Below are 15,130 nucleotides of genomic sequence, written 5' to 3'. Positions count from 1 at the left end.
TCGATGTGAAGACAGGGTGTCAGCGAGGCTGGATGCAGAGACGAGGTGCCAGCAAGTTTGGAGGATCTTGGTTGGGAAATTCCCCAGAGTGTCCAAAATAGACGGCTGGGGAAATTCCCCCAGAGAATCCACGAGGATAAAAGCAGGGCAAGAAGGGAAGTTCGGGGCTGTAGAGAAGGCCCAAGTCCCTGTCTTCACGTCGTCGCTGTCTGCTCGGTCATACGATCTCCACGTCGGCATTATCACATGGCGACGTGGTCCTAAGCTACATTACGTGCAATACAAGAAGTCTCTACAGCTCGAGTCCGGAGTTGTTACACAAGCATACTGGCTGATTTAGAAAAAAAGAGACTTGGCGTGAGAATATAATGAAAGTAGAAGACTCGTTTAGTGCATTTCCCTCTGCACTGTGCCTGTAATTGCAACAGCAAATGTCACATTGGGCTATGTTGTCTGCGTTAAAGCAGAACACGCTTTTATACTTTTTATGCCGTTAATCAATCTCGTTAGAATTTTCGCTGAAAAGCCACACTTTAATAATGGACAAACACAAATATAAATTTCTTTCTGTGGATTTCACACCTGATGATGATTACTTGTGTTGCAGTCGAAACGTCGTGATAATTTTTATTGTTTTATATTTATATTATTTTATTATTTCCCTTCTACGTGACTTTACCGAAAGAACCAAGAATATGAATCCCTGCAGTCACGAAAGCTTTCAATCAAAATTGTGTGTTCTGTCCGTGGTCGTGTGGGTTTTTCTTTGGGTCTTCCAGTTTTTCCCTCCACATTTAGAATCAACTTGCGTTCAGAGTATTTGGCTGCTGTAGATTTCCACATGATGAGCCACTCGTTGAGCTGTCATTTGTGATAGCCAGGTCGCTTCTGAAAAAGAGCTACATAGCTCAGTGGGATTTACCTGGTATACAGGAGGCCGTCTTGACTCCGCCATCGTTACGCCGCTGTCGTGCGTGGTCACAGGTACGAGGTGGCGGGCGGCAAGCAGGACGACCCCGAGCAGGTGGTGCTGCCAGTCTACCACCGCGAGAAGCGCATCCGCCACAACAGCTACAACTGCAACCTCGTGTCCACGGGCATGCTCTTCGGGCAGCCGCTCTTCATCTCCGTGCCGCGCAACTCCACCACGTGCCGCCGCCTCTACCACATGCTGCTGGACCACATGGCGTCAGTAGCGAATCCCGCGCTTCTCTCCGTGGTCCCCGGCGGCGCATTGTTGCATATTCTCGAGACTGCTTCTGTACGCAAAGACAAAGATCCGTTGGGGACAAGTGTCATTAGCGAGCGCCTATTAAAGTCGGCACGGCACACGAGTGGGTGCTGGGCTAGCGCCACGCCTGGCCGCATTTCTATGTATATATGTACGTTGAATTATTTCCTGCACCGAGTTGAATTTGTCTCCCCTCTGATAATAATTATGTACCGCGCCAGGTACATGTTTAAGATTGAGTATATTTAGGGGGAGGCCCAGGACAGTTAGATATTTATTTAAAGAAAAATAATGTGCTATTTGTTGAAAAAAATGCTACATTTTGTAAAAGCAGTAGATCAGTTGTCAAATGGATTGCGTAACAAGTGTATGCGTGTATTGTGTAGCATCGACGCTGAACAAAAAGCGCATTGACACAAAAAACACCGCTTGCCTTTTTCGCACAACTACAGGGCACGCAGGCATTAAGCAGAATGCGTTTCGTCCGTGCAGGAGGTACGTGAACAGGCCCAGTGACGACGAGGAAGATGACGAGGATCACTACGACCGACCGCTTTACGTGGACCAGAATAACGCCAACAACATGCGCTATTCTCGTCAGAACGGTAGGTAACCGTTGGCAACGCTGTCTAAAAAGGTGGGCGAGGTTCATATATCAACGCTATTCAGCCCCGCGCCGTTCCCTTTGAACATTGATAGCTGCCATTTACACAAACAGAGTTGCTGCTGCTTCTCCGATGTCGGTGGCATGCGATGCATTCGGTTGCCTATTTCCAAAATTGCACGGAGTTCGTCACAAGAGTCTGCCTTGAGTGAGAATTTCATTGCTTTTTTTCTTCCGTTTCAGGTTTTCCAAAACCTTTCGTATAGACTATGTTTGAAGGTGTTCACATTTGAGAGTTGTCATTTTTTTTCCCGCATTGAGTATTTTTAGATGTGGTTGTTACCTGTTTTTTTTCTGGCCAAAATGTAAGCCTTTTTGCAATAGAAATGCCCGGTCTTTAACGAAATTGTAAAGTGTGTTTTAGGATTACTTTAAACATATGATGCCAGATGGAACACCCCGTTCACACCGTTACGACCACAGTCTGCAGTGGAGCACAATCACAATAGGAACAAGCGGCGTGTGTGTGTATGTGTGTGTCTGTCTGTGTGTGTATTTGTGTGTGTTAGGGGGGGGAGTGGTCAGGCAGCGGTTAGCGCGCTGCGCTACGAACCCAGCGACCCGAGTTCGATTTCCGCTCACGGCCAACACCAGTGACGATTATCTGAACGGGTCTTGGGCCTCCCCTAGGTCGACTCGTCCTCAAATGAGTACCCGGTGCAGTGTGTAAACATCGCCCCTGGGGAGGAGACAAAGGCGGTCGGGGCGTGGTGTTGGCCACCCACCCCGTCGTGTGCCGTGGCGGCCTTCATAGCACTGGCTAACAGCACTTGCCCCAACAGTCTGCTAAGGCTATCCGGGGGGGATCTTTGTCGGGGTGGGGGCGCTGCACAGGAGAGGTGGACATGGAGGAGGAGGAGTCGAGCATGGACCGCGAGCTGCCCTCGGAGAACGAGGACAGCCAATCGGACGAGTCGGCCGACAACGAGGAGGAGTCGGAGCGCTGCCGCACAGCGCCGGCCAACGACAACGTGGCGGCGAAGCAGCAGCAGCAGCAGCAGCAGGCATTCCGCTCGCCACGCCGCCGGCCCCTCTTCACCTTCCACGTCGTCAACGCCTACGGCAACAGCGAGGTCAACACCATCCTGGACGACGGGCGGCCCATCAAGCTCGTCAGTGAGTGGCGGGGGCCCGTGAGGCTCGTGTCCAGCGGGGGGGGGGGGGGGGAGGTTCTCGTTTATCCCAATGGGCAGTCTGGCCTCTCTTCCCAGTGCAGCGATCGGACAGCATGATGTCATCACTGTCTATCATGCTGTCCATGGACAACATGATGTCATCACTGTGTCTATTATGGTGTCCATGGACGACATGATGTCATCACTGTGTCTATCATGATGTCCATGGACGACATGATGTCATCACTGTGTCTATCATGGTGTCCATGGACGACATGATGTCATCACTGTGTCTATCATGGTGTCCATAGACAACATGTCATCACTGTGTCTATCATGATGTCCATAGACAACATGATGTCATCACTGTGTCTATCATGATGTCCATGGACGACATGATGTCATCACTGTGTCTATCATGGTGTCCATAGACAATATGATGTCATCACTGTGTCTATCATGATGTCCATGGACTTCATGATGTCATCACTGTGTCTACCATGATGTACATGGACAACATGATGTCATCACTGTGTCTATATTAATGTCCATGGACTTCATGATGTCAACACGCGGCACCACCAGCGAACGCATCGGAGAGCCATACAGTACATGCGCAAAACTCGTACATAGTAATTGAACTGGAAGTCATCCGCACGTCGAGGAGGGAACGGTGTTCCCTGCCGTGCAGGGTGCCGCTTTGAGCTCCCACGTCGCATTTTCCCATGAAAGCACTGATTTCATTCAGGGTTATACATTTGAAATCATTAAAATTATTAAGGGCCAGACTTGTGATTGGTTGCTGAAGATCTCGGGGCATATCCGTGATCAGACGACTTCTGAAAATTGTTTTAATCAGCTGTTTAGATGATTGGTCTGAAATGACTTTGTGACGGATATTGCTGTTGAAAGCGCTGTACAAATCAACCGATGCTGATGATGATGGTGTTGGCGGACAAAGCGATCCGACTCATCAAGTTGCATTTTTGCTGCCTATGCATCCCTTTGGCAAGTCAGCTGCATGTGCCCCTCCGTGTTACTCGGCAGAGAAAGTCACTTCTTGCCACATGCAGATTAGTTGTTTTTACCATCGTGTCCTCATGCCCATAGGTACAATCGCGTGACAAGAATCTCGCTTTTTTTTGCCATTTTATAGCAGCACATTCGTGCTGACACGCAAACTTCTTGAAACACTGCAAAGGTCCACATCGGACAAATGCACTTCCACAGGTTTCGAGTCTGGGTTCCGTCCCTTACAGGTTCTCAAACATTTCCGTGAAATGGTTTCCATTCGCAAATAATTGCACAAAAATGCCATCTCACTCAATTTGCGTTCTGGTTGCACATACGTCACTCTGGGAGTATAATTAGAAATGTCATGGAGAGTTGCGCGGTTGGCTACGTAATATTTCCATATGGCTGCAGAACAGGGCAATTCATTCATTGCATGGGCAATTAGAGCAGTCCTTTCATTGCATCTCGATTCCAGAGATGTTCTTGTTCAGGTAGGTTATTTAAACTAAACAATTTTTTTTATTTTACCAGGTGAAGCCCATTGAACTATGTGGCTTTTCAGAAGCAACCTGACCACAAAGGATAGCCCAACGAAGTGGCTTATCATGTGGACATTTATATCAGCCAAATACTCTAAACGCATGTTTCTGAAATGTGGAAGGAAAATCCAGAGGACCCGGAGAACAATCCACGCGACCACGTGGAGAACATGCAAACTCCAAATATACAACAGGTGTCAGCGTCGGGATCGATCCCACGACCTCCTGTATACCGGGCGAGGTAGTTAACATCTCGCCACCACGGCGTCCCTCTCGCCATCTCTCTTGCATTAATGTGCAAGAGAGGTTGCCTTAATGTGCTTCATGTCATTCCACATGTGTGAAGACACCGACCTGTATGCTAAGGTGCACCTTGGTGATTGCCACTCTCCGTGAGCGAGCGAGTGAGTGGTGTTTTTCACAAGCACAAATGGTTCATGCCCCGGTCTGATGTTGTTTTTCACTCTTCCTAGATCAGCCGTACATTGCGTTAGACTGGGATCCTGAGCTCAAGAGACGCTACTACGACGAAAAAGCTGCTGAGGTAATTGCCCTATTAGTGCGTGGCTTTAACGTGGAGAATACGGACCGGTAGAAATGTGACAATGGACAATGTTTCCTTTGCAAGACAGGATAAGCAATGCGGACGTCCGGACAAGGACACGGCCAGGTGAGTGCTGTAGGTAGCATTGGATGGGACGTACGTGCAGGGTCAGAGAGGAGGGCCGATTGCCGAGACGGGCACTGGAGCGGTCTCCGCGAGTCCGGCGACCAGGGGGGGGGGGACCTCAGAGCGGTCGCTGGGAGACCGTGAGACCCTGCAGGTCGCTGCGCATCTCTCGCAGCTGCTGCGATGTGTCGGCGGTGATGGTGGCATCCGCAGCCTTGGCCATGATGACATCTTGAATTTGACACACTGAATACGTTTACCAGAAAAGCTAACGTTCATTGTTGTGCCGTTTAAGTATAGGTAAACATTTTTTCCCAAAGGAAGGATGAACACGTAACTGATTCGTTGCCTTAATTGTGTTCACATCTCACCTGCCCATTTACCATCGTCCGATAATCAAGCCCCGGCACATTTCTTACCCCCAAGAATGCTGATGGAACACCAGTGAGGTGGCAAGTGTGTCCGAATAAGCCTGATAGTGCCATCTCAAAACTGTTGCTAATCAGTATCCTCTACTCACGAGCGACCAAGTTATTTACAGTATGTGTCTGACGAGTACAAAACCTTGCTGAACGCGTCAAGGAGCATAAAGCATCACGCAAACTCCGGTCATCCTCGCAGCGGCTTTTGGCTTGCCGTAAAACAAAGACGGTCACCGCATGCGCTTCTATGGTTGTCTGGAATGCTAGTACTTCCACTGGAGCTATGCACTTTTAAATCTAGATTGAAAACTCATTTCTATAGAACATATTTTAGTGTTTAGTTTGTTGTCTTTTCCCCGCACCTCCAATTAGAGCGGTTGGCTACGTACGGTGCATACGTACTTACGAATATAAGTACGTATGTTCGTTGAGCTGTAACGGATCAGCGCGGAGCCCGTTAACCGCGGTGGCTGTCCACGGGCGCTCGTCGTTTGACCCCCCGTGCCGTGCGCACGTGTCTGCCGTTCAGGACTTTGAGCGCCACGAGAGCATGCAGTCCCAGCCGACGAGGAAGCACTCGGTGCGCCTGCGCGACTGCATCGAGCTGTTCACCACCAAGGAGCGGCTCGGCGTGGAGGACCCATGGTGAGGCTCCCGCACCCCTCGCGCCGGGGGACGTACGCCGTGCCACGGCACGGTTCGTGAAAGCTCGGTGGATGCCAGTGCGGCGGGATTACCCGTGGCACGAAGTCCGCATCCTCTCGATTTGGATGAGGACGCCCTGTCGGGGAAAGTAAATACGTGGCAGGGGCTTTGGGCAGACGTGTTGAGTGAATAATCGCTAAAGGCAAACGTTTCCTTGCGCGTGTAACATTCCATCACCTACTGACCTGGAACTGCGAGTGTCCGCCCTTGTCTTCTCTCGCGTGGATCATTGCAACGCTGTGTTGCTGCTCGGGTTTCCGACTAAGGTCTTGTGCCGACTACCGCTGGTCCAGCACGCGGCCGCCAGGATGCTCACATGAGCCTCATCCCGTGAGCACATTACCGCCCCCAGAATAAAACCTCTGCCATTGGCTTCCAATTTAGAGTACAATTTAAAGTATTTCCGCTAACTTACAAGGCCTTGAACGGCCTCGCACCATTTTACATTCAACAACCGATACACCTGCCCGTACCATCACGTCCTCTCCGATCCGCTGATTTGCATCTGCTCCACGTGCCGAGAACTCGACTCTGCACCTGGGGTGACCGAGCCTTTGCAGTGGCTGGACAGGTGGGTCACTCGCCGTTTTTAGGTCTACTGTAAAGACTTACCTGTTTTGCCTGCAGGCCTACACTTCCCATGTTATAATCAGTGGACTACTCTGCACTTTGTAGTATTTATATTTCCTAACTTTGTGCATGGTGCACTGAGATCCCTAGATGAATTGCACCTCATGAATGTAAAGTATTATTATTTTCGGCGCAAGATGTTTTATTTAAGCTGGAAGAACCCGATGGGATGTGCAGCTCTGTTCCACAGGTCGACCGTGGTGGAGCCATCACAGACGACACCCTAACCCCCCCCCCCCGGGTGTCATGCTGGCAGTGCGTTCATCTCACCGTGGGTCCAAATCACGTCGATGGGTCCACCCAGCCCATCATACCCCTGGGGTTGATAAAACCAAGCAGTAATTTACGTAACAATGGTTATTCTTTGGAAGACCAGGACATGTAATTTCCATAATTCCAGGAATTACATTTGACATAAGACACCTTAAATTCACGTGATGCCATTTTACCATGTAATATTAGTCATTGCTTTTCAAATGATCCATTACCATTGAACTCTTAATTTTAGAAAACCATCTCCGATGTGAGCTCCTGATCATGTGTGGTGTCACCAGACGTGGTGGAGCAACTGGGCTGCGTTAATTTAGTGGTGTAAATGCCTCCACAGGGCAACCACTCTTGACTTCCTTCAAAGTGGCACTCATTTTATCCTCGCCAGATCAGCATGCAGTCTCGTAACGATCCAGTTGTGAATCAAGACGCTGTGCCGCAGGGCCATTCGGCCGAGTAACACCAAAGGACAATTAAAACGGTTGACGAGCTGTGAGATCACATGACCTCACAGCTTGTCATCCTGTGATCAGTTTGCATTCTGTGCTGCGAAATGGAAGTGAACGGTGAAGGGGCAGCCCTGCAAGTGCTTGCTCGTGCTGTGACCGGCAGAAGAGCCACCCCTAATAGGGAGCTCTCTAGGATATTCGGCCGACTGTTCTTCCACACCGACATCTTGGGAGGACTGAGAGTACCCACACTGTATCCCACCGCACGCGGCCTGCCAATCGAATATCTGTCTTGTACCCATTTATATATACGGCTTTCGTGTAAAGAGGCGGGGGAAATTGTTGAACTGCCGTGCCAGGAGTATGAATTTTTTTTATTTTACCAGGTAAAGCCCACTGAGCTGTATAACTCTTTTTTTCAGAAGCGACCTGGCCACAAATGATAGCTCAATGAAGTGGCTTATGTGGAAATGTATAGCAACCAAATACTCTAAATGCCTGATGTTGATTGTAAATGTGGAGGGAAAAAGCGGAGGACCCGGAGACAAATCCACGTGACCACAGGGAGAGAGACGCAAACTCCAAATATACAGCATGTGTCAGGGTCGGGATCGAACCCACTACCTCCTGCATACCAGGGGAGGTAATTAACCTCTCGCCACCCCGGCACCCGTCAAATAGGCGCGCCCTGGATTGCAAGTCCATCGTGGTAATGATGATTATAAAGACCACGGCAGCGTCCCTGAACGAAAGTAGCAAACAGAGAGTGTAACGGAGCCGTGAAGAGAACCGTGCTGCTCGTTGCTGCTCGCAGGCTGATGGGGGACGCTGCGGTTGCCTCTGTGCCCAGGTACTGCCCCTCCTGCAAGCGGCACCAGCAGGCCACCAAGAAGTTCGACCTGTGGTCGCTGCCACACATCCTCGTGGTGCATCTCAAGAGGTTCTCCTACAGCCGATACCTACGCGACAAGTTGGACACGCTTGTCGACTTTCCATTCAGGTGCTGTGCGGTTTGTTTGTTTGTTTGTTGTTAAACCCTTCTGTTTATATTCAGCAAAATAAGCACCCAGCCTTGCGGTGGATGTGTGTTCGGCAGATGAAAGGAATTGCATTGCAGAATAGCGTAGGCAAATTTAAAATGTTGACTAGAACCTGGCAAGAAAGCCTTGTAGGCATGGTCAGGTGACCACGATGATGATGGGTGGGCAGACGACCGGCAGACGGTCGAGTTGGGTGTCGGCTCATGGCCTGTGGTCGCTGCAAAACAACCAGTTTGTCAACAGACTAAGGAACAAACTACAATTAGAATACACGTAATTGTGCAGGTTGTATAATTGGAGGACTCCTCACTAAAATTCTTCTTTTGGAACCGGGAGAGACGGTCGCCTACGAGCACAGGAACCTTCCTCAAGACGGTCGAGGTCAAACGAGCAGGAGGAGCGGAGAGAGGGAGGGGGAAGTGAGGTGGGAGAGAGGGAGGGGAAGATGTGGCAGGGATGGCTGCCACGGGGGATCAAGGCTTTCCTGCTAGTTTCTTATCACGGTCACAGGCTGCCCATGACATCCAGAGGAGGCGAAACGAATCCACGGTCTTGTTTGAACAAGTGCTGCAATCAAAACATTGATCCTGATGGCCCAGTTGGCCGATGAATTTGCTGTCCCACCTCCTTCGCTTTTCACCACGAGCCGACTAGCGCGGAAGCCTGCCGGCACACGCGTATCCGTTGTACCGTTTTAAACCTTGTTTCTGTCACGTGACGGGTTATTATACTTGGTCAAGTGGATAAGCAGCCCTGAGGCCGATGAGCTGAACAATTGGGTCAAAGGCACACATTTTTTCATCATTACAAATGTCATTTGTGTAAACTACGTGGAATAATGACACCTGATTCTTTGAAATGAGTGGAGCGGTCTGGAAAGAGTTTCCCGAAAAACACAGTCATGCACATCAGCTGCTTTGCATTTCTGCTGGTTCCCTGACATTAGGTGCAAGCACCACTGTGGTCACCAAAGAGTGGTTCGAGAATTCAAACCCCACTTCCCTCTCATTTATTCATTTAACAGTTTGCAATTGAGTCCAAGATCTTCGTTATTATTTTGTTAAAATTTTAACGGCCTGGTAATGTAGTGACCCAACTCTAACTGCTCTGCACTCTGGCACTAATCCGGTTGCTTGATTTGTTATCTCGTGGTGTGTTTGTCCTGCAGGAATCTGGACATGGCAGAGTTTGTCATTAACCCTGAGCCGGGCCCCTGCAAATATGACCTCATTGCTGTCTCCAATCACTACGGAGGAATGGGGGGCGGCCACTGTGAGTGCCCCACATCGCACCGCCGCATCAGCAGCGGCAGCCGTGGTTTAATAAAAAAAAAACACACAATTTGAATAATGCCCGCTGTGATTAGCTCGCCACCCTTGTGCACAATGCAATATCCTGCAGCTCTTCCTTTCATGCCATCAATTCTTGTGTTTATTTAGCACAGGGAAGATGCCCTGGACTGCTCGTGTTCAGCATTCGATGTTAATGTGTCCATAAGTACCCTTCCAAGATATCACCAATGTGCTTTGACTTATCCCTTTCTCATTCTGATGACGTACGTGTACACCAGCAGATTTTCTTGCGATTCCGTTCCGATGACGCGCATGTTACATCATCGGAATGGAATCGGGAGTAACAGGCCATGCGGGAGGGCGTGTGGCACAGCTTGGCGCCAGCTATCGTAGAGTGCGGTGGTCGTGTCGCCACGGTTCTCCGCGGTGAGTGACAATGTCTTTAAAAACAACGGCGCTACTACGCCTCTCTAAATGGAATTAACTCTGAAACCGCTCGCGCGTTCCGAGGTTCAGCGGTTGAACGGGACGCCACCACCACCCGCCCTGCAAACTTGCAGACGTCTCGGAGCGGGAAAGGGCAAAGCCGAGCCGAGAGGCGTCCTGGCCACGTGATTCGTTGCCTTCCCTTTGCTGCTCCCGCTTGTGATGACGATGCTAACTTCACACACACGCATACAAAGACAAAGATCCCCCTATATAGCCCTAACAGACTGTTGGGGCAAGTGCTGTTAGCGAGCACATAAAGAAGGCCGCCACGGTGCACGAGGGGTGGGTGGCCAGCACCAGTGGCCTTTGTTTCGCTAGTGGCGATGATTTTAAACACTAATTTCAGGCCGAGTCGACCTAGGGGAGGCCCAGAACCGGTTCAGACAATCGTCACTGGGTGTTGGCCGTGAGCGGGAATCGAACTCGGGTCGCCGGGTTCGTTGCGCAGCGCGATAACCATTACACACCCGCTCCCCGCACACGCACGCAGGTGCACGCAGGTACACGCTCGCACTTTTACCTTACAAACCAGTTCATATTTAAATCCCTTAACAGCAGCCTCCGCTGTATAATAGGTTTTACCCTTTCTGGCAATCAAACAGTTGTGTTAAGATGTTAAAACACTAAACAGAAAACTTTTTCAAGGAATCATGTCTGCATTAACCCCACATATACTTGTGGTGAACATGCAAACACAAACATTCTCTGGTAATATATACATTGCCTTTGAAACTGAATGGTCCACACTAGGGACAGCTCTTTTTAACCTTTTGCAAGGATTCCTTGGGTTTTAACCGGTACATTCCAGTTTCTCCCACAACATTTTTTATAAAAATGGACTTGCCCAACGTCCCGAGTCGGACCATGCTGAAGAGACATTTGGGGGCTTCGGATGTCCCTGGGTAAAGTTTTGTAACCGCCGTATCGTTACGTCGCATTGGGTTTCGGGACGAAGCAGCCTTCCACACTGCAACTTGGTGTAATCTCTTAATCTAATTCAGAATCGGAATATTTATTTATACTGGAGGAATCCGATGAGCTATAAAGCTCTTTCTCACAGATGTCCAGTAGGCATTACAACAACAAACAGTACAAGAAACAGTGCAAAGTACAAGAAAGGTAAACAAATGATCCACACACGTACAAATAAAACTAAACCATCCCCATCCTACCAGGCAAAGCCCACTGAGGTATTAACTTATTTTTTCAGAAGTGACCTGGCCACAAATGATAGCTCAACAAAGTGGCCCATCATTTGGACATTTATAGCACCAAAATAATCAAAATAATCTCAATACATGTATCTAAATCTGGTAGGAAATACCGAAGGACCCGGAGAAAAATCCACGTGACCACAGGGAGAGAGACGCAAACTCCAAATATACAGCATGCGTCAGGATCGGGATCTCGCCCCCGACCTTCTGCATACCAGGCGAGGTAGTTAATATCTCCCTGCCACCGTGATGATAATGATGAGAGAGAGACACGCAGACTCCAAATATACACCAGGCGTCGTCAAGGTTGGGATCCAACCCCTGGCCTCCTGTATACCAGGCGAGGTAGTTAACATCTCCCTGCCACCGTGATGATAATGATGAGAGAGAGACACGCAGACTCCAAATATACACCAGGCGTCGTCAAGGTTGGGATCCAACCCCTGGCCTCCTGTATACCAGGCGAGGTAGTTAACATCTCCCTGCCACCATGATGATAATGATGATGAGAGAGAGACACGCAGACTCCAAATATACACCAGGCGTCGTCAGGGTCGGGATCCAACCCACGGCCTCCTGTACACCAGGCGAGGTAGTTAACATCTCCCTGCCACCATGATGATAATGATGATGAGAGAGAGACACGCAGACTCCAAATATACACCAGGCGTCGTCAGGGTCGGGATTCAACCCACGGCCTCCTGTACACCAGGCGAGGTAGTTAACATCTCGTCACCGTGGCGGTTCGGACTGTGTGAGCGCATGCGCGTGTCGCCGCGGTAATTGCGTTCCGCCGCCACCCCTCCGCAGACACGGCGTTTGCCAAGAACAAGGATGACGGCTACTGGTACTACTTCGACGACAGCAGCGTGTCGCCGGCCACCGAGGACCAGATCGTGGTGAGTGGGCCAGCGAGCTCCGGGGAGTGCACGGCCAACACGGTGGGAGGTGGGGGGGGGTTGGGCGGTGGGGGTGGGGGAGTGGGGGGGGATGGGGGGTGTACAGCACCTACAGGTCGCGCCGCGTTAGCTCACGCGTGAGATCTGGGTGCTGCGTGTATCTGTGAAAACCACTCGACATCTGGGCAAAAAGAGCTTCATAGCTCATCGGATTTGTCTCGTATAAATGAGGATTCTGATTCTGAATGGCTGCATCCCCGAGTGAGACGCGCAGGTCTCCTGATGGGGAACCCAGGCCAAATCCGTTGACGTCTCACTGTGTTTCTGCATTTCCTCCTCCCCGACGACTCCTGCTCCCTCCTCCTCCTCCCCCTCCCCACACGCGGTCGCCGTGGCTCAGTCGAAGGCGGCCTATGTGCTCTTCTACCAGCGGCAAGACGCGGCGAGCAAAGCGCACGGAGCGGGGGCGGCGCGGGGAGCCGCGGCGATGGCGGCGCCGCCGTCCCCACGGGGCTCTCCCTGCGCCGCCACCGTAGCCTCCGCCGCTGCCGCCACCTCCTCCACCACCACCACCACCTCGTCGTCGTCGTGCGCCGCCCCGGCCTCCGCCCAGCGCCGCGACGACGAGGACGAGGAGGAGGACGAGGAGGAGGAGTGCCTGGACAACGGCGCCGCGAGCAGCGCCGAGGAGGACTCCATGGACACAAACTAAGTTCCTGGACCCCGCTGCGCCCGCTCCTCCCTCCTCCACGCTCGTTTCTGACCGCGCCAGTCCCATCGGACGGGCAAGCCGGCCCTTGAAAATGCAAAACCGAAAACACGATGGGGACGTCGGTGCGGGGGAGGGGGGCGTGTTTGCGTGCCCTACGGGACCCTTTCCACCATCCCCACACCCCCCACCCCGCCCCCCCATCGCGAAATGGCCCCGAGGTCAAGGCTACCGCACCGGCGAGCCGGGTCGTTGACGGCCGCTGTCGGTTTAACGCACGCGGGGAAAATCTGCGCGGCGGCAAAAACACACCACAGGGACGGACCGTCGACGACGACGACGACGACGACGTGTCCTGAAAGTTGCCCCGCGGAGCGACGCTCGCCCCGCGTGAGGCTCGCCCCGCGCCCGCGTGGGAAAACCGAGGCTTCGGGGTGGCCGCTCTCCTCACCCCCACTCGTTACCACCCCCTCCCCCCCCTCCTCCTCATCCTCCTCATCCTCCGCTCGCACGGGGCTGGGCGCGTCGCTCCCCGCCCGTCGCGGAGAGTCAAAAAGCCCGGAGGCGCCGCGAGCGCGTCCATCTTAACGGGGTCGCTCGTTTTGCCGGCGCATTCGCCCGGTGGCCGGGCGCGCGGTCCGCGTCCGGGCGTGTTACGCCGCCGCCGTCGTCGCCGCTCCCCGCATCTCTCGAGCGATGCGGGGGGCGGCCCGCGGCGCGTACGGGAGGAGGCGCGCGCCGTTCATCCCGCCGGTCCCACGCCCCCCTCCCCGCGGCCGGCAGGGGCGGCGCCCCCCACGTGCGTCACCGTCATCGGCCGTCTCTCCATCGTCGCGTCTCGCAGCCAGGCAGACTCTTTGTTTGTTTCGCCCTCCCTGACCATTATGGCTACTGTGTCAGCTTGAGACTTTTGCCCCTTTGTGCTGATTTGGCAGTAAGTTATTGCGTGCGTCGAATGACTCCGGTTTGAGACCGTTTTGGATGCGTATTGTGTTTCCAGGTGCTTGTTTTGTATGCTGTATATGTGCGCCGATACGGTGCATACGTTCAATGTTTGTGTTTACATTTAGTGTCTTACTGGAACGTATGGTGTTGGAGCTCCTGACATTTGATTTGTTTTAAGCAACCAATTGTCTGGATCCTTTACCCAGCTGCAAATACACAAGCAACACACCTACACACTCCGTGTTATTGCCTTAGTGCTGAACAACCAAATTGTACATAGCACATCGGTCATTGTGCTGAGAAAATTGTAATTCGCAGCGTGTTTGGAGCAGCTTCAACATCGGTCTGCAAATCACGTCTCCATCGGGGGTTGAGGTTTTGTGCGTGCGACGGTAAAATCCTGTCGGACAGTGCGGTGCGAACGCGACGTGATCGAGCATTGCGCACCGACGGCAAAACCTCTCCCCATATCATCGAGCGCACGGCACACGTCGCCGCCGCTGCTGCTGCTGCTGCTGGGCTAAAGGGTCTCGGTTTACTTCGCATGAACCGGCGCACGCGCTCGCATTAGCCGCGCGCGCCTCCCTCTCGAGGCTTTGTGGGCGGGGGGGGCCGGGGGGGGGCTGGCGATCGCCGAGGGGTGCAGCTGGATCTGTGCGAACCTAGACGCGGGGTTCTCGCACGCCGCCGAGTGGAATAAGCCAGTTTCATTTGCACAGAGATTCGTACGTTTGCAAGCCGCCTGTACGTTTTGTTTCGCCCACCGTGTTAAGCACTTTTGTTTTTGGTGACGCATCATTTTAAGTTGACGAAAAGAAGTCTTTATTTACGTG

General features: G+C 52.0%; 1 protein-coding gene across 5 annotated transcripts in view; it reads left to right on the top strand.

The window, feature by feature from the left end:
- LOC144943617 (ubiquitin carboxyl-terminal hydrolase 15-like) overlaps nucleotides 1–14,886 on the top strand; it is a 68,749-nt gene extending 53,863 nt beyond the window's left edge. For 4 of the 5 annotated variants that reach the window (XM_078871237.1, XM_078871236.1, XM_078871234.1 and 1 more), the window contains 9 exons: nucleotides 985–1,188; nucleotides 1,724–1,836; nucleotides 2,730–3,011; nucleotides 5,037–5,107; nucleotides 6,185–6,300; nucleotides 8,560–8,709; nucleotides 9,918–10,021; nucleotides 12,555–12,643; nucleotides 13,044–14,886. In XM_078871237.1, the coding sequence (XP_078727363.1) occupies nucleotides 985–1,188; nucleotides 1,724–1,836; nucleotides 2,730–3,011; nucleotides 5,037–5,107; nucleotides 6,185–6,300; nucleotides 8,560–8,709; nucleotides 9,918–10,021; nucleotides 12,555–12,643; nucleotides 13,044–13,355 (1,441 nt within the window). In that variant the 3' untranslated portion in view covers nucleotides 13,356–14,886. Of the gene's footprint in view, nucleotides 1–984; nucleotides 1,189–1,723; nucleotides 1,837–2,729; nucleotides 3,012–5,036; nucleotides 5,108–6,184; nucleotides 6,301–8,559; nucleotides 8,710–9,917; nucleotides 10,022–11,847; nucleotides 12,184–12,554; nucleotides 12,644–13,043 lie in introns of those variants that run through there. The other variant, XM_078871239.1, reaches the window with a different exon arrangement.
- Nucleotides 14,887–15,130: the final 244 nt, after the last annotated feature.

This window comes from Lampetra fluviatilis, chromosome 32, assembly GCF_964198595.1.
Source record: "Lampetra fluviatilis chromosome 32, kcLamFluv1.1, whole genome shotgun sequence".
Lineage (NCBI taxonomy): Eukaryota > Metazoa > Chordata > Hyperoartia > Petromyzontiformes > Petromyzontidae > Lampetra > Lampetra fluviatilis.
Note: the sequence above shows the minus strand (reverse complement) of the source record. Positions and strands in the feature narration are given on the sequence as shown.